This window comes from Anticarsia gemmatalis, chromosome 2, assembly GCF_050436995.1.
Source record: "Anticarsia gemmatalis isolate Benzon Research Colony breed Stoneville strain chromosome 2, ilAntGemm2 primary, whole genome shotgun sequence".
NCBI lineage: Eukaryota > Metazoa > Arthropoda > Insecta > Lepidoptera > Erebidae > Anticarsia > Anticarsia gemmatalis.
Window position 1 is genome coordinate 3,187,789 of NC_134746.1, and position 17,265 is coordinate 3,205,053.

At 35.3% G+C, this 17,265-nt stretch overlaps 2 protein-coding genes across 6 annotated transcripts; one reads left to right on the forward strand and one right to left on the reverse strand.

Moving 5' to 3' along the window:
• Nucleotides 1–182: 182 nt before the first annotated feature.
• Nucleotides 183–5,778, reverse strand: nclb (PWP1 homolog no child left behind). The gene is made up of 13 exons (XM_076124695.1): nt 5,603–5,778; nt 5,471–5,529; nt 4,913–5,034; nt 4,719–4,795; nt 4,523–4,628; nt 4,185–4,292; nt 3,718–3,892; nt 3,344–3,440; nt 2,889–3,059; nt 2,291–2,381; nt 1,957–2,038; nt 1,478–1,629; nt 183–314 (listed from the first exon to the last, which is right to left on the reverse strand). The coding sequence occupies exons 1-13, from the start codon at nt 5,684–5,686 to the stop codon at nt 241–243; spliced, it is 1,398 nt and encodes a 465-aa protein (XP_075980810.1). The 5' UTR covers nt 5,687–5,778; the 3' UTR covers nt 183–240.
• Nucleotides 5,779–6,334: 556 nt separating this feature from the next.
• Nucleotides 6,335–16,982, forward strand: LOC142979651 (uncharacterized). 5 transcript variants are annotated; one of them, XM_076124708.1, is made up of 12 exons: nt 6,848–7,190; nt 7,352–7,472; nt 7,856–8,034; nt 8,149–8,275; nt 9,291–9,498; nt 9,864–10,218; nt 10,552–10,739; nt 11,067–11,186; nt 11,499–11,610; nt 12,046–12,217; nt 12,787–12,985; nt 14,171–14,345. In XM_076124708.1, exons 1-12 carry the CDS (start codon nt 6,995–6,997, stop codon nt 14,204–14,206), a joined length of 2,013 nt encoding a protein of 670 aa, XP_075980823.1. In that variant the 5' UTR covers nt 6,848–6,994; the 3' UTR covers nt 14,207–14,345. The 5 variants fall into 5 exon arrangements, with proteins under 5 accessions (XP_075980854.1, XP_075980823.1, XP_075980833.1 ...); XM_076124718.1 differs by having other exon boundaries at nt 12,787–12,961; XM_076124739.1 differs by lacking the exons at nt 6,848–7,190; nt 7,352–7,472 and adding an exon at nt 6,335–6,416.
• Nucleotides 16,983–17,265: the final 283 nt, after the last annotated feature.

A 17,265-nucleotide genomic window follows, 5' to 3' on the forward strand; every position in this document is an offset into this window, starting at 1 on the left:
TGCACTAAATGAGATGGCATATTCGAGAAAAACAACACGTCACGTTCGTACACACTGCAATCACTAACTAAAAAAGTTGTACTGATTTCTTGCCGCCGACTAACTCACCGACACAGCCCCATGACACATGTTGGCGGGTTGGCGGGTTTGGGTCGCCGACACCAAGCCGCCGGGCTGTGTCGGCGGGTCGGCGGGTTTGGTGTGTAGACTCCTTAAGTATATACGATAAAGTATACAATATTATGTCTCCATAGCGTCTTCGTTTGATGGTGTAGCGAGGGGAACTAGTGGTCGGGAACCGAAGCGACTTGCCACTGCAAATAACAATTAATATTTTTATTTAGGTTAAGAAATTAATATTTAATTTTGCTTTTCAGAAAATATTAAACAGGTTTAATTGAGATTATAAATAAATCAAAATAATTGAGATTATTAAATAGACATTAAATTGTTTACATTACTACGTTTAATTCGGTATATTCCCGGTGTCCACCCCCTGCTTGTCCACCCCGGGTGGACAGAGACACAAATCTTTTAAAAAGTTCTCGGTGTCCACCCCTGGGGGACAGTGAGAATTAATTTTAAATTATTCCCGCTGGCCACCCCGGGTGGACGATACGAGTTTCATATTACTACTCTAGATCTCCAACGCCGGTGGACTGAAATAAACATTCTCAATGTCCACGCTTGCTGGAATTGGGTGTAAATAATTATAACAAAATTAATTAAGTAAGTACATAGTTTAATCATATTATCCACATCTCTAGGGTAAAAAGAAGTAGGTACACTATCTATTGTGTGTTTTCCCATATAATGTTGATTGACCCTAAGCTGCGGCACTTATTAAACCAAGGTATAAGTTATAACAATAAACGTAAAAAAATATATTTTAAGTGATCATTTTATTCACGACATACGAATGGGACTTATCAATGGGGACTTCAATATTGATTTATTTCTAGAAAGGATGAGGATGTAAAGATATTTTCTATGACTTTGATTAATACCTTTTGTGATAATTATTTGTGTAGATTGCAAAAGTAAAAGATGTACTTAATTAATTTTGTTATAATTATTTACACCCAATTCCAGCAAGCGTGGACATTGAGAATGTTTATTTCAGTCCACCGGCGTTGGAGATCTAGAGTAGTAATATGAAACTCGTATCGTCCACCCTGGGTGGCCAGCGGGAATAATTTAAAATTAATTCTCACTGTCCCGCAGGGGTGGACACCGAGAACTTTTTAAAAGATTTGTGTCTCTGTCCACCCGGGGTGGACAAGCAGGGGGTGGACACCGGGAATATACCTTTAATTCTGTCTTAATTTCATACCTGTACCTAAAAATGTATATTCCCGAAACACATTTTTTTTTACATTTTTAGTTGCCATACTTATGTTGATTATTTTCGAATCCCACTTTCAGGTATTTTACTCTTATTTAACTTATCAAAACATGTTCTTAGTCAGGTATGTACCTTGTTCGTTGATAGTAAGGTCGAGCACTTCGATGCAGTTCTGCTTGTTGTCTCCGCCGACAGCCACGGACAGCGGCGCGTCGGGGCACGCGGCGCAGCACAGCGCCTGCCCCACGCGGCACACGCGCTCACTCACTTGTGCCGGAGGGTTGCTGCAATCACCTTATGTTATTCAACTACCTACTCTTTGATAAACTTGCTATAGTTACTATATGAGACGTAGAGCTGTCAGTACCGAGTCTGGTTTCTCATTGGTCAACCCATCCAACCGGGATATGAGAGTAAAGGAATAGAGAGTCCTAAGTGTTATACTCACACTTGGACTCGACAAATAAAGTCTTGCACAATTAGATTGGTTTCAATGAAACTGACCGCCGAAATAAAAAAAATGAGAACATTGCTTAGTGACTATTTTATTTCGTCAGTGTCTTAAAACTTATCCTGGATCAAATCATTTGATCAGAGGCGATAATACATACCTTGTAATATCCCAAGTCTTTAATTTTTCATCCATACTGACAGTCACCATCAGCCCGGGAACTTGGTCACTTAATATTAAACCTGTGAAATAAAAATATAAAATTGAAATATTCTCAGGTAACAAATAAAATAAGAAAATTATGCAACACATAAATAAAATCGCGCCTTCTTCCCATAGGGATAGGCAGAGACCAGAGAACACCACTTGGTACAATTCTCATAAAATTCCTTTGCTTCATTCACATGCATACATCTTGTCATACAGTATCAAAATTATGCAATAATCGCTTTTTATCAAGGATTTTTAAACAAACAATAGTTTTATGTACGTACCTGTGACTTCTTTGTCGTGTGCCTTTATCGTCCATAAAGGTTCGTCTTGTCTGCAGTCTACATATGCTACCTGACCAGTGTTGTTTGCCATCTGAAACATACATTTATATTTGAATCCAATCTCACACTTACGTTACAACAACATAGTGTATCATAACTGCTTGAAGATAGACATATTTTAAATTTTGTTACTTCAACTTAAAACTAGTGCAACCGTCAAACAACTTTTTCATTTCAATTACGATCATAGATCGGTAAACGGCATTGTTTTCAAGCAGAAATCGTGTGTCATAAACTCAAGACGTGATTAGGCTGGTCAAAGCCTAATCCCTCCCTGTACCACCTTTATCTACCCTTTTATTAAGCAACCTCAGATCTTGTCCAGAAGGTATTGACGAAGATTCTTTCGCGCGTATTTCGCGCAATCGTTCTGTCCACAAGGAGCGCGAGCTTTGTATTTTGTCTCGCGCCAAGCTTATGGACGCGATGTGCCTAGTACCTCGGTAACGCGCGAACTAATTCGCGAAATCGTTTCGTGGCGAACTCGCCCCATTTAGACAAGTTCTTAAGTAACAAACTAAATAATAATGTGACTAACAGCAAAGCAGAAGGGGTTCTGTCTGTCCCACACGACTCGTTCTATCTCAGGCGCGAGTGTCCAGGCGCGGCACGCGGTGGGCGTGCGGCAGTCCGTGACCCGCGCGCGCCCGTCACACGACCCGCTCAGTAGCGTCTGCGCTTCAAGCGGGTGGAACACTAGGGACTGTACCTGAAACAAACATTGGACAATGGTCATATATTTTCCTTAGAAAACTTACACACGATCATATTCCCAAGCTAGCTTATAAGAATGAGCAAACTCTCTTGAGAAACATAAATCTTGCGTCTTGCTCTTTTCAGTTTGAAAGGAAAGAGACTAAGATATTACGATTAGCTGCTTAGTCTTTATGCAGCTTATCATTTTTCGAAACGCTTGTCGATATTAACAAATGGCAATAATAAAATACTGTAATACAAAATACATTTTTTAATACATTTATATGCTAAACTTACTTTATCCTCAAAATAGTCCAGTTTGGTGTGTGGTGTGCCTTGATCCAAGTCCCATAACAATACTGTGTTATCTGCTGATCCACTCGCTAATACGTGGCTGTAAGATATAAAAAAATAACGTTTGAAAAACCCATTACATCAAGCAACTATTCTCCAAGCTAACTAAAGATTTCAGCACAAATTAGAAACCTAGAATTTTTTCCGACTGGAATCGAACCTACACTTGAAAATTGCGAGTGTCATGTTCTACCACGCAGATCATAGAAGCATTAACCAAAATTCATTTAAAATCCGACGGGTACTTTTAACCGGGTAAAAGAAAAAACTTCATTCATTTTAAATCCTCATAAACTTTCGCATTAAGTATGTCTTACGTAAAGTTCCTATTCCAAGAGAGGTCAAGCACAGCTTCCTTGTGTCCCACTCGTTTGGTCTTCTTCTTCTTGTTGGGCTTCTTGCCGAGCTTGAATGCTGGCTCCAAGCAGTTCTCTATGTCTAAGTCCCATACTTGGATCACTGGGTCCATACCACCGAGAGCACAGAGGTTACCTGAAATAGGATAGTTCATGATATAAATAAAATCATCTCTGACTGATAGATATTAGCCTAAATAACACTGGTACTAATAAAGGTAAATTTCGACCCAGAATTCCAGCTACCACTGGAGTGAAAACAGCACAATCGCATTTAATAATACTGTGCCAATAAGAAGTTCAAGTTCTAAGAAAATCTTAGTTAAAACTTTGAAACAGTCAATACCAGTCTCAAATTAAAATTTGTATTGCTCTCATGTGTTACCTAAGGGTAAACTTGAGTGTAGCAAGTTTCTTACAATATTTACCTGGATTTGGATCAGTAGGGTCATGACTAAGCCACTCAATGCACAGCGGGAACCAAGGCAGGATGAGGTCATGATGTACGTAAAATGAATCCTCTTCTTTGTTGTAAACTGAAATCAGTAACTTTTTTTACAAATAGGTACCTTTTGATTTATATATTTTTGATAGAACACTACCTGTATCTTAAAAATAACGGATTTAAATTGGATCATCATGTAGGTATCAAATAAAACTGTCTACAAATGAAGTAGGCATTTGAAAAAATAATTTTTGGTATAAGATAAATAAGTAGTTTGACAATACAGAGCAGAAATAAACTGAAATACCAATCTATACTTACTGTAGACTTCTAAAACACTAGCGTCACTCTCAACATGTCCGACCAGCAGTAGATTATCACTGGGTTTGATAATATCATCCTCTTCATCACTGTCTGGACCCTCAGTCTAAAAAAAGAAAATTATTCACAACATAAGGAAATGGTTCCAAAGCTAATTTTTTAAGTCAATTGTTTAAAGGTAGATGATAAAACTTACCCTGATTTGAACATTTTCACTTAAATCTCCTAAGTTAGGTAGTGTTGCCACAGTCCCAATGCCAACAGGGTTGCCAACTACGAATAAAACATAACACCATTTAAAGATTTTTTTTGAACTATCTCAGTATGTTGAAAAATATTTTCTTCTAAATCTCTGTAAGTTATTTATTAAAAGTATTAATAGAAAAATACCATTATCTTCTTCATCATATTTTTCAAAGTTGAACTCATCATTTGGGTCAGCGGGAGGGTCTCTGGGAGCTGCTGAGGCTTCGCCCTCCTCGTCACTTTCATCATCACCAGCTTCTGTTAGTCTAAAACCAAATATATTCTATGTTGTTGCACTGTTACAAAAAGCACTACATACACCCATACATTAAACCCATTACAGCCATATTAGTGGGCAGTTGTACAGACAATTGGACCTTTATTTTATCACACTGATTAATTAAAAGAAGTTAAAAACGTTGCATTTCTCCAACAACTGTTTTGATTACTTTTAGGCTAAAAGTAAAGTATGGTTCTGTCAATACAAAACATAGTAGCTATTGTTACACAATCATTACAAAATCGAATGAAATCACAATGAATAAATCTTTCACAAAGAAGAACAGTACCTATACTTTTAGCAAGAGCAGCTTAGTACACAATACTTTCATTTCATGGGAAATAGCGAAAATACAACATGCAGAGAGAGAATTCAATGCTTATAATTAGTATTATTATAATAAATTCCATATCAAGACTAACCTGAGCTCATCCGCAGTCTGTTTAATTATCTTCTCCAACTCTTTTTCTGTAAGTTCAATCTGTAAAATTATGAAACTCGATGTAAATACTCGAAACAAAAAAATACTGTAACCATAACAAAAAGATATTAACCTTTTCGGGCACCGCTTTCGCTACGCCACGGCGTACGAAATGCATGCATGATATAAGACTAACTGTTGGCGCTTGTTCTTCCATTATTTATTAATTTAATAAGATTTTAAACTGAATATAAAAAGTATTCGCCGATCACATGTACCCACATGGCATCTAGAAATGTCACATTTATTGTCACTGTCAGACATTGTCAGTTTGTCAAAATGACATTTCGTTTTGTGATGACTGGTTTTTGGACGAAAAAAGTGTTATTGAGCTCATTGATGCCGCCAGGTGTCGTGATCGCGATTATCCTTGCAAAGCGTCGTGCACATGTACACGCAATTAACTTCACAACCGTAAAGTATTTTGTTGGAAATTTACAATATATTCGTATCCATGACGAATTGTGCAGTGCCAGGATGCAGAGAAGAAGGTTGCCATTTATTCCCAAAGGACAGAACACGGAAAACACTGTGGGCTAAAGCAATAAAACGACCAGAGTTGGCGAAGTCAGAATCTTGTAAACTAAGGTTATGTGCACAACATTTTACAGAAAATGATTATAAAGCTATGAAATCGTCAACAGGCAAGTAGAAATTATTTAAGCACATTGTTTCTTACCTGTTCGGTATTTAATAGAATCTCTCTAATTTCTTTATAATTTTGTAGGTTTTAATTTACAACGGCGAATTCTAAAGAGAAATTCTATACCCTCTGTTTTTTCTTGGACAAACGTTCTGTCAAATAATGTAGCTGCCAAGAATGGACTCCAAAACAAAACCCGAAGATTATTGGGCATGACAGCACCCAACGCAGTTAATACGCACAGGTATATTCTCTTTTTACTTATTTCTTTTGCACTGTGGAGATTCGTCGATGTCCGCATTCAACAATTTGCATGCAAAAGAATAGGTTTAAATGTATCTATAAAAAAATACACAATTTTTCGTTGCTCTAACAGGTTTAATAATAAAAACGAGAGATTGAACATCCACCCTCCTTTCATTTTAATAATTTGCACTGGCCTCCTAAATCTCCCGCTTTTACTATTTCACTTCTTTGTAGCACTCTGCGACTATACTCAGAAACTCAAAGTCATTTGGCGCGAGTAAAACGAACGCAACGAACTGGCAAAGTGAGAACTGGCGACCTTTTGAATGTCAAATTAGGATGCCATTTTTTTTTCTCTGCGGTTTGAAACAATACAATTTCGGTCCGCGTAGAGGGCAGCACATAAGCATGAGCACAATATTTGACATCGTAGATCTGTCAACGACTATCTTTTTTAATAATTTCGATGTCAATATTAGGGAAATAAGCCGAATGCCCGAATGTCCATAAAAATTTCAATTTATTCAATGTTCATCTTTGAACTAATATTATAATCACTTGCGATTGAAAAGAGTTATGCCTTCCCATTGTGTTGTACCGTTTTGTAACAACAGAGGCGGGCACAGGTTTCCACGAGACAGAATACTTAGAGAAAAGTGGTTAATAGCTATCGGTCGCGTGAATTACACACCCTCAGAACATTCCATAGTGTGTAGAGAACATTTCAAAAAAGAAAATTATAGGTTGCCGAAGGAATCCGTGCTACTATGCCGTAAGCCATTTCAATCTTTTTGTTATAAAGAGTAATTTACTTAATTTATTACCTTGTCAATATACAAAATTTCATACTTTACAACTTATTTATTCTTTAGATCATTGTTATTTATTGTAGTTTAATTATTGACATTTTTAAAAATTATCTCTATTTTCCAGCTACACCTACTCTGAAAAAAGATGCAGTGCCTTCAAAATTTGCATGTAGTCAGCAGCAGGGTACTAATGTCAAGAAAACCAAAAAGGAGATCTCTGAAGAATCTTTGGATAATAAAATATTGTAATAAGTTAAATACCTAACTATTCAGCAATAAAATATTTTTTTTTTAGTTTATGGTTGAGGACTCCTGGGTGTTGGATTCAACACTTTTCTAAAGCTTATAATTATATCCTTAATAAGGCAGTAACAAATTTGTTTAAAGACTTCTAGATCAGTTTATTAAATAGCCAATAATCAACCAGAATAACTAACTCCACCTCACTGGTTAAACCCAGATATTAGCTATATAATTGCATATAGCAGTTTTCAAACTATAAGTACCTTCACTTTGCATCTCTGAATAATTCAGTCTTGGTTTATTTATTATTTTCAGTTACACAAATGTCTAAATATGAGTTGGATTACATATTATTATATTTAATGAATTTTCTTTTTTTTTATAGTAAGCAAAGATGTTCAGTAATCCAGTGCAAGTCTTCAAAGGAAATTACACTTCACTCTTGTCCTAAACAAGAGAATGTGATAAACAAATGGGCAGAAGTATTCAAAGTGAGCCAGGAAGTTGTGGCCAACATGCTTGTATGCAGCCAGCATTTTGTCTCAACTGATTTTCTAAGAGCAAGTATGTACAATATAGAAAAAAAATATCAGCTAATATTATTTTCTTTTCAAGTAGGTACCTACTTACATAATTTTTTAACATTAGTAAATTCTTACTAAGCTAATTATGTTTTAGAGCATGGAGAAAGACATGTGTTAAAACTAACTGCAGTACCTTCACAGAAACTACCAAGATCTACACGGGTAATCATAAAAAATAATTCAAGTGCCAGGAATCTGATACCCCAGAAGAACATCAAGCGGTCAGTTGTACAATAGAATTTTATTTCATAAGAGGCCTTTGTCCAGCAGTGGGACAGTTCAGACTAAATAAGAAGAAGTAATAATTCTATCAAGCCCTGACACTCTAATTTAAGTGATTTTTTTTTAATATGTGATGAAGCCACATAAATATAATGTGTAATCATAAAAATGATAAGTGTGTCAGTCATGCGAAGGTCATGGGCTGCTTAATAAAGAAACCTGCGCCGCCGCAGATGAACGCTAGTGAAAAGTATTTATTGAAAAAATTATCAGGTGCTCGAAAACGATCGGGCTTACTCGGGACGTTTAATCAAAAGGGTGACGAACTTTACCCCAAATTCATACCTACCTAACAAAATTGAAACCGTTTAACATAGTGGTGCTACTGTACATGTACTTCCAGGAACGTCATAGACTATTAAAATTATGGATTTATTAATAGTCGACTAATTTACTAATCTTTTGTGTTTAGTACTACTCTAATAAAAAGTTGCCACTCACAAAAAATCTACCCAGCTGGCCATAGACTACACCACTTTGCAGTTTGCACTATGTTTTGGTCATGGTTTTGTCACAATAAAGTAACGAGTGCTATAAAAATCGACGAGGTGTTTTTCGTGATTTGCTCTAGTGCTAAATAATAAAAATTGTAAGTGGTAAAAAGAGAATGCTGATATAAAGAACGAATGTGCTTTTTAGTGTAGTAGTCGTTAAAGTGTTGTTACGTTATTACATTATCCTCGAACTCGGTAACACTTTCTCTTGTGAAATAAACAAAAAATCTAGAGAAAACCACGTCAATCAGTTATTTAAGCGTGGTTTTGATTTAATCATAATTAATTATTTAATTAGAAAATCAAAAGTGCATTTTTATCTATAGGTTCTATTACTATTGCAAAATCTATACGTCAAATGTCAGATTTACATTGTCAAAATCATCTCACGATTTGAATTATTTTTACATGTATTTTTTTGGGATTTTACAATTTGTTTATGTTTATTGTAATGAAACAGTGAGGTGAAAATGACTGAAGCTGTGGAGACGGTGTCGGGAAACGGTGAAAAAGAGGCTGATCCACAATTGACTGAGGTAGAATGTCGAGCTTGTTTAAAGAAGATGAGGAACAAAAATATGTGTAATATTTTTCAAAGCTGGGTTCCAGAATGGACGGGTATGGAGGCCACGATAGCCGAGGACATGGCTAAATTGGCGAACGTAGAGGTAAGTGAAGTAATAAAACACCATATTTGTCGACAATAAGCTTTTATTTACGAGGTTATTTAGATGCATCTTTCACTTTTGTTTAGTATATTTTCGGTGGTAATTATGCAAATTTGCTGTTTCTATTATGTTTTAAGAAGATATCTATTGAAAGTCACATATTCGTCATAGTTAAGCAGATATTTGTTACACAATTTGAACAAATTCCTATTCACGAAATTATGTGCAATAGTTTAGAATCATGATAAGTATGTTCCAGTGTGGTTAAGTTCCATAAATTCTTTGAAAATTTACTCACGATAGCACTATATACTGGTATTTCCATCAGCCCTTAATACTCAATAAAAAAATGCTATGTTTTACAGGTAAATGACACAGATAAGCATTCAAAAGTGATATGTGAACCTTGTTACCGAAAACTATTAGATGCAGCCACATTTGCATCAAAAGTTAGAGACTCAGATCTAATACTCAGACAACGGTACCCTCCAGAAGACGATATATTAGAAAAAGTCTGGCCAAAACCAATACAAGTGGATAAAAACTTAAATGGAGAAGTTTTTAATGGCATGGATATAGAAATAAAACAGGAGATTTTGTCTGATGATGACGGTGAACAGAATGTAGATAGTTCTTATGTTCCCGTGAGTGAGTTTGCGGAAGGTGATATTAAGGTTGAGCCCGAAGATAATGAACCAACTATAAAAGTCACTGTTAATGGTATGTTATTAATTTCTATTACTATGTTAATACTTACTTGGCCAATGGCCATACTGATTTTATTTATTAATCCTCAATAACCTTTATTATTTATGTTGCGAGTGTAGTCTAAATTTAGTTGTTCTGAAATTGAAGTTACCATTATCCTAATTATATTACAATAATGCAAAAGTTTTATTGTTTAAATGTATGAATGAGCACCATTCCCTCATACAAAAACATGCATAGTTTATAGTCTGGATTGATGTAGAATGCTTATTAAAATGAGAAGGAGTGGGAATTTGTCTTGTCTTAGCCAAAACTGGCATAACATATTTTATTATATTTTCACAGGCACAATATCAGAGAATTCTTCAAGTACGGAGAATAAGACGCTGCTAAACGGTACAGGTGACTTCCACGCTATTATAACGGACAGTTTAGGAAACACAGCTATAGTCTCAGATGATATTGAGAACACGACTAGCATTGATGCTGTGCCGACTGTAACTAATGGAACTGACGAATACCAGGATGAACAAGTGAGTTTTACTTTTGTATTTGGAAAATATATTTGAATGTTGGACAAGTTTTTAATTAAAAATAAAGTCAATTATAATGGTGTAAAGCTGCTTAATCCTTATTTAGCAGTAAGACATTAAAACAGCCTGGATAAAACTGGTTGTATAGGGCTATCTTTGATGAGAAGATTTTCCATTTGGTCACCCTGTATACTTAAAGCACCATTTGTTATATTTCATTTATGGTTTAACCAGCTAAATTGACAAATATTCATAGACTTAACAAAACTGACTATAGTCTGTTTAATAATTTGTACCTTGGTTCCTTATAGATGTTATTTGTTTCAGTATTTAGAAGCAGTAGTGAAGGAGGAGCCTCCGAGTGAAGAAGACATGGAAGTGTTACCAGATTTGTCACTAGAATGTATACTGTGCACTAAGTCATTCAATAGTGTTACTGGACTTAAGGTATTGTTATAATTTTAACTTGCTATATTACCCCTGAGGTTTGAGTGGAAGTGTGTATGACCATTTATCGCAAGGACAAAGTGCAAAATTGAATAGGTTTTTCTGGTAGTTTCATTTTCAGTAAATTAAACTGCTAAATATATGGCAACAGACTCTGTTGAAGTAATGTAGGTGTATCTGCTTACATCTCAGATATAAAAAGTTGGTCCCCAATTACATTAGTATGACATAATAATGGTGAAATGTGGATGTATTTCATACATCTCTGCTTATACCTTTGTGTATATAAAGTCATATGGTTTATTGTTGTAGGCACACGTAATAGTTCAGCATTCCTACAAGACTGTTAGAAGAAAGATGAACAACGCCGAGTCACCGCCGAGGAAAGCGAAAGATGAACACAGGTGTCAAATCTGTCGGAGATGTGAGTTAACTACTATTTTAAAACTTTTGTTGCCAACACCTCTATTTGAAAATTCAAAATCAATGTGTTAACTGACTTGGGCACAATGGGCACTGCCGCCTTCCCGTGTCTTAAAAACAATTTTACTATAAGTCAAATTGGAAACCCATTTGGGGATTCATTTTTATATTTGGCCGTCGCGCCGCTCCCATTGCACCGGCAGGTCGTGGGTTCGATTCCTACGCAGAACAATTATTTGTGCGATCCGCAAATAATTGCTTTGGGTCTGGTTGTACTTTGTGTCCGTTGTTTGTATGTTTGCAAAAGTTCTCGCGACACACGAGAAGAATTGCTATTGTGTCGCGAGTACCTTTGCGGGAGGTGTCTAAAAATAGTTTTTCCCCAATAAACCCAGGTTGGTAACACTGATTATATAACTATTTATAACTTTCCCAGGTTTCCTAACTCGCACGGACCTGATGGTGCACGAGACGTGTCACAACAAGCACTCGTGCTACGGCTGCTCGCAGAAGTTCGACACGTTCAAGCAGCTCTCGCGACATCGCAAGCGCTGCAAGGCGCCCAGCAACACTGCCGGCAAACCTAAGACGTTAGACGATGTTATTAGGTAAGTTTTATATAATGCAGCTGATATTACAGAGGGCCAATTCTCGTAATTCATCATGTAATTACTATATTATTATGTATATTCGTAATTTGACTGCTTTTGTCGCGCGTTCGGTAGAGTATCCGACTGTTAGCTACTTGCTCCTGGGTTCGATTCTCAGGTGGTATTGTTTTTTTTTTCATTTTAAATTACATTTTTCTCAACAGTTTGGTAACGTGCACGGTAAATGGCAATAGGCACTAACATTATCAATAGCGAAATGCGGGTGTATTTAGTTTAATCTTCGTAAGTTACAAACATATGTAGAATTGGCTCTCTGGTTTACTAACTGATAGTCTAATTCATATTTTCATCGCTTTCATTTCACTCTTCATCAACACGCGTCACGATTTTTATAAAAAACGCTGAGCTGGCACTAATATAGACCGATAAACATGCTTTATGTGTATATAATTTCTGGACCTAAAGGGAATGCTTTAATTATAACTACTTGTATAAACCTACTAATTTTATGTTAAATGTAGCCTAAAATGGGAGCTTCACTAACAAAATAATTTTAAACATTTCAGTATTGACTCACGAACGCAATCACCGACCCTAACCCCACCTATTACGACACACAGCAATATTGACAATTTATCGGACAAACTCGAGGAAGCCACACATTTGCTTAACTCTAGGCAAATCAGTCTGTCTGCAGCCGCCGCTAAATACAACATACAAAAGTCTACACTTAAAAAAAAGGTTATTGAAAAACACAATGAAAAAGTAAGGAAACGCTCAGCTTTCACGATTGAAGAAGAAAATATTTTTGTCGATCGTCTCCTTGCTATTTCAAATAAAGGCCAAGTCTTACGACCCATAGACATCAGGATCTTCGTCAAAGACTTTTTAAATTATAACAATAGAGTGGTGCCAAATTTTACTAATAATATGCCTGGTTATGATTGGGCTAAGTTGTTTTTAGATAGACATCCTAATTTGAAGGAGAGAGTTGTTTTTAATAAGCGTTCGGTGGCGGATGATGTAGATACGGTGGTATTATATACTGTTTAGTTTTAAAGATTGTAACTACACTTCATTCTGTTTCTTATTAATTGTTGAATAATTATTGAATTAACATGTTGGTTTATTTTTCCAAAAAAAATAATAAATTAATAAAAAAAAAAGATGTTTAGAAAAAGATATATCATTAGAAACTTTGGTTTATTCATTTCAGATTTTTTCTATGTTGTTGTTTCACCGCTAAGTTAAATTATATAATATAATGTTGATATCAAAATAAATAAGTTACGATCGTAAGTTATACTAATTTTAACACAGACCTGCATTTTACAAACTGGGTAAAACCAAATATGCATGCAACTATAAGGTCTCAAAATTCCGTATTTTATATACCTGGGTTTTGGTGTGTAAAGTTACACTTGATTAGCATGAGAAGCTGTGGTGATTACTTTGAAGGGTTCCTCTTGCTTCTGGGCTTATTGAATGACGATGGGTTTTTTTCTAAAGGAGCAAATATTTGTGTCTACAGTTTTAGTCTTTACAGTTTGCTTTGTGTGATAGTGTTGGAGACTCTAGTGGTATATTGTGCCCAGGGTTGGTGATGGTAATCTCCTATTTATAACCTTGACTTTAATATTTGTGATGTTAATCTGCTTGCTATAACGGCATATGTTACTCGGTCAAAACGTCAAGCAATAAAAAGTTTATATTGCTAACATTTGGTGCCTAGTTCCTACCCGAGTCTTTATCCAAATTGAAATATAATATATTATGTATCCTATGTGTTATTGTTAATAAACTATCTCTGTGTCACATTTCATTTGAATCATACAGTAGTTTTGCTTAACTAACAAACATATCACAAGCTTTCGCTCCAAAATAGTAATAAAACATGCAATGCGAAAGTTTTAAAAGTAAAATTACCAAAACGAAGTCTTTTATTTACAGACCCGTAAAAGAAGAAAGAATGGATACAGACAGTGAAGTCCCAGATACAATCCCAAATACAGGGGACTCGAATAGCAGTATGAAGTTACATATAGAAATAAACTCAACAAATAGTGAGACTTGTGCTTTGAACGATAAAAACCAAGTTACGAGTGACGTTGTGCCTAAACGGTAATTATTACTATACTCTGTGAATTTGTAGGAATTCATTATTTTTTATTTACTTTAGGCATTTTTTAAGCTATAGCGATTTGTACACTGTACTAAATTGGTAGACGGGTCAAGGCGATGAGAAGATTAAGGTTACGATACCTTATTTGTTGCCCATCGTTTTGATCATGATGTAACCTAAGCCCCGTTACGTACAAGGGGGTTAACAGTTTTCAACAGTTTAACATGCCAATGATTGATCACACTTAACCGCCATGAATTTTCAGGCGATTGCATATTAAACTGTAACCGCGGCCTGCCGCTGTCACGGTTAACCGTTAGTGCTATAGGGCATTAAAACTTATATTGTTAAGGTATCGTGACTTTAAGAGCCCTGCCTCACTAGGACGCCATGGCGGCGTCACAGGCTGCGTATACAAGCAGTTAATATTGAAATGTATGTCACCTAACTCACGTGGCGACGGCGTGGCAACGTGATATTTCAATATTAACTGCTTGGATACGTAGCCAGCGAACCGCCATGGCGTCCTAGTGAGGCAGGGCTCTAAAATTCTCGCCGCGTTTGTGACCCGTTTAGCAATGTAGTAATGCGTGTACTTTAGGCATTATGAAATAAGCATTTGAAAGGTGATTGGAGTCATGATTTGATATTAATTTGTACGAGGTCTAGTGTCTTTTTAAATTTAATTTAGCCAGAAATTGCTGTCCATTTGACATTTTCAATGAGGTCTTTAGTTGGCTTTAGATTGTTTGACTTTAATAAAGATACCATGTGTTACAAGTGTATAACTTTACACACCTTAAACCTTAAAAACCTCTTAGCGATATTCTATTCATACTTACATAAGTTGAACAGCACAGGCTTAAGTTACTTTGTGAGAGCAGATTCTGACATTATCCGAGTCCGTTTTGAGTTTACCTCTGTTGTTTGTAGGTCTGAGAGAAATAACATAATATACTTGTAGAAAGATTTATTTTTACTTGCCATACTTTCTTTATGAAATTAAAATATGGAATTGAAGTGTTCGTGTATGAAGACTCGTGTTATTGTTGTACGAATATGAAATGTAAGATGGTTCCATAGTCATTTTGTAATAACAATTGTGATAGGTTCTCTCAACGTATATGTTTGTACGATATGTACGTACGAGAGTATACGTCTATAAGGATGGTCATTGTAAAAAATATGGGCGCTAGTTTAAGACTTCTAAATAAGCCCCGGGTAACCTATGTGGTAGTTAAAGTGACAAAAATGAAGATATCTGTCAGTATTCCTCTTGATCAGGTAACCGGAACTTATTCAGAGGTGTGGAACTGACCTTTAGTTTTCCACTGTTGATTTCCACCTAAGTTTCCTCTCAGATTGAGAATAGTCACATAAATTTGAATTAAAATTGTTTTCATTAATTATAATTTGTTGAATGTCCTATGTACAGAAGTATAGAAAATTTTGACATAACATTATAATAAGAAATATAAAGCCTAGTTTTTAAATATTGTTGAACAAATTTTGTAATTTTAAACGTTTTTTCGTTATCACTGTATAACTTTAATTGTTCCACTGAGTTACTGAATCTTTTGTTATATGGAAATAATCAGTGATGTACTGCAATAATCTTAATTAGTCTAATTGAATGTAAATAGCTATTTGTACTCATTATCAGGCAGAATTAATGTAACCATATGAAATAACATTTGATAGCTAGTGGAGGACCTCGTGGCTTTTTGCCTATTTTGGTATCATATCTTTATATAGGGATATAAATGACATTGCCGATTTCACTTTAAATTTTGTAGAAAGCGATGAGTAGTCACTATTCCTGTGTGAAGCTATCATACATAAAAATTGTAAAGATACTGATATTCTAGGTGCCCGTACATTTTTATAGGAGTTTTAAAGACTTGTTTTGTTATTTCTATTACTGTATCGGAGAAGTTACACTTTATTTTATAAGAAGTGAAGTATGTTTCATTTTTTACCTTTGAAAATGCATGTTATATGGACCGTGCGCACCATTTTTTGTCTTATATTCCATTTATTATTGTTTTAATTGAGTGAAAGTTCTCCAATACAGTAAGTATTATAGTCCAACAACTTAGTAGAGAGGCACAACGTCAAGTTCGTCTCTCCTTCTTTGGTCGCCACCGTCTAGTGTAAGACTAAAATAAAATATCTAAGCCACGGTCTTCTTCATAACGGCTATTTCCAATGATCTATCAAAGATTGCAAATACTTAACATCTGTTTTTGGTAGGAACTGCTATCCATGAACGGGTTATAAAAATCGAAGTTCAGTAGTAACAAATAGATAGAAACGACGGATAGATAGGACATTGAAAACGGCCGTTATTCAATGGGTAATTGTTGTTTTTAACCGACTTCAACGCTGTTTTTTTTACGTATGTTAGCATATTATTCAGAAATCCTTGCATACGGGAATATCTACTAAATTGTTGGACTATAATAATTTCTAATGATCTGTTATTATCGATCGAATTAGTGTATTGGTTGTCATTTCAATGTTCATCTGTATATAACCACGTGTGTAAATATTTTGTGACACTTTTAGGTTACGATTATGTGATGTATCAAATAATGTTTCTGCCTAATTATACTGTTGCGATCGCAACTATGAACTTTCTTTGATTGTTTTATTCCTGGAACTTGATTTGAAGTTATCGACTTCGTACTTAGGTACATAAATTTTTTCTAGAGCGATCGGTCAAAATACGATATGATGGACGATTATTTAGTATGTTCTATCTTTGCGGCCCATTCGTCGGATTAACTCCATTTTATTTTGTTGTAATTCACAATGACACACCTTCGCAGTACAACGAATGTACTAGTTGCTTGTTCCTTAATAGATTGTAAACATTTTATTAAAGTTACGTAATACTTTATTATTTTATCTAGTTCTAATA

What these genes read in the sequence shown, in the direction of transcription:
- LOC142979651 (XM_076124708.1), top strand. Translation starts at nt 6,995, where the DNA reads ATGCCTTCCCATTGTGTTGTACCGTTTTGTAACAACAGAGGCGGGCAC. An exon ending in GGAATCCGTGCTACTATGCC is followed by an intron (nt 7,191 to 7,351) that starts GTAAGCCATTTC and finishes TCTATTTTCCAG; the next exon opens with CTACACCTACTCTGAAAAAA. An exon ending in ATAGTGTTACTGGACTTAAG is followed by an intron (nt 11,187 to 11,498) that starts GTATTGTTATAA and finishes TTATTGTTGTAG; the next exon opens with GCACACGTAATAGTTCAGCA.
- nclb (XM_076124695.1), bottom strand. Translation starts at nt 5,686, where the DNA reads ATGGAAGAACAAGCGCCAACAGTTAGTCTTATATCATGCATGCATTTC. An exon ending in TGGACTATTTTGAGGATAAA is followed by an intron (nt 3,060 to 3,343) that starts GTAAGTTTAGCA and finishes TGTTTGTTTCAG; the next exon opens with GTACAGTCCCTAGTGTTCCA. An exon ending in CCTTACTATCAACGAACAAG is followed by an intron (nt 315 to 1,477) that starts GTACATACCTGA and finishes TGTTATTTGCAG; the next exon opens with TGGCAAGTCGCTTCGGTTCC.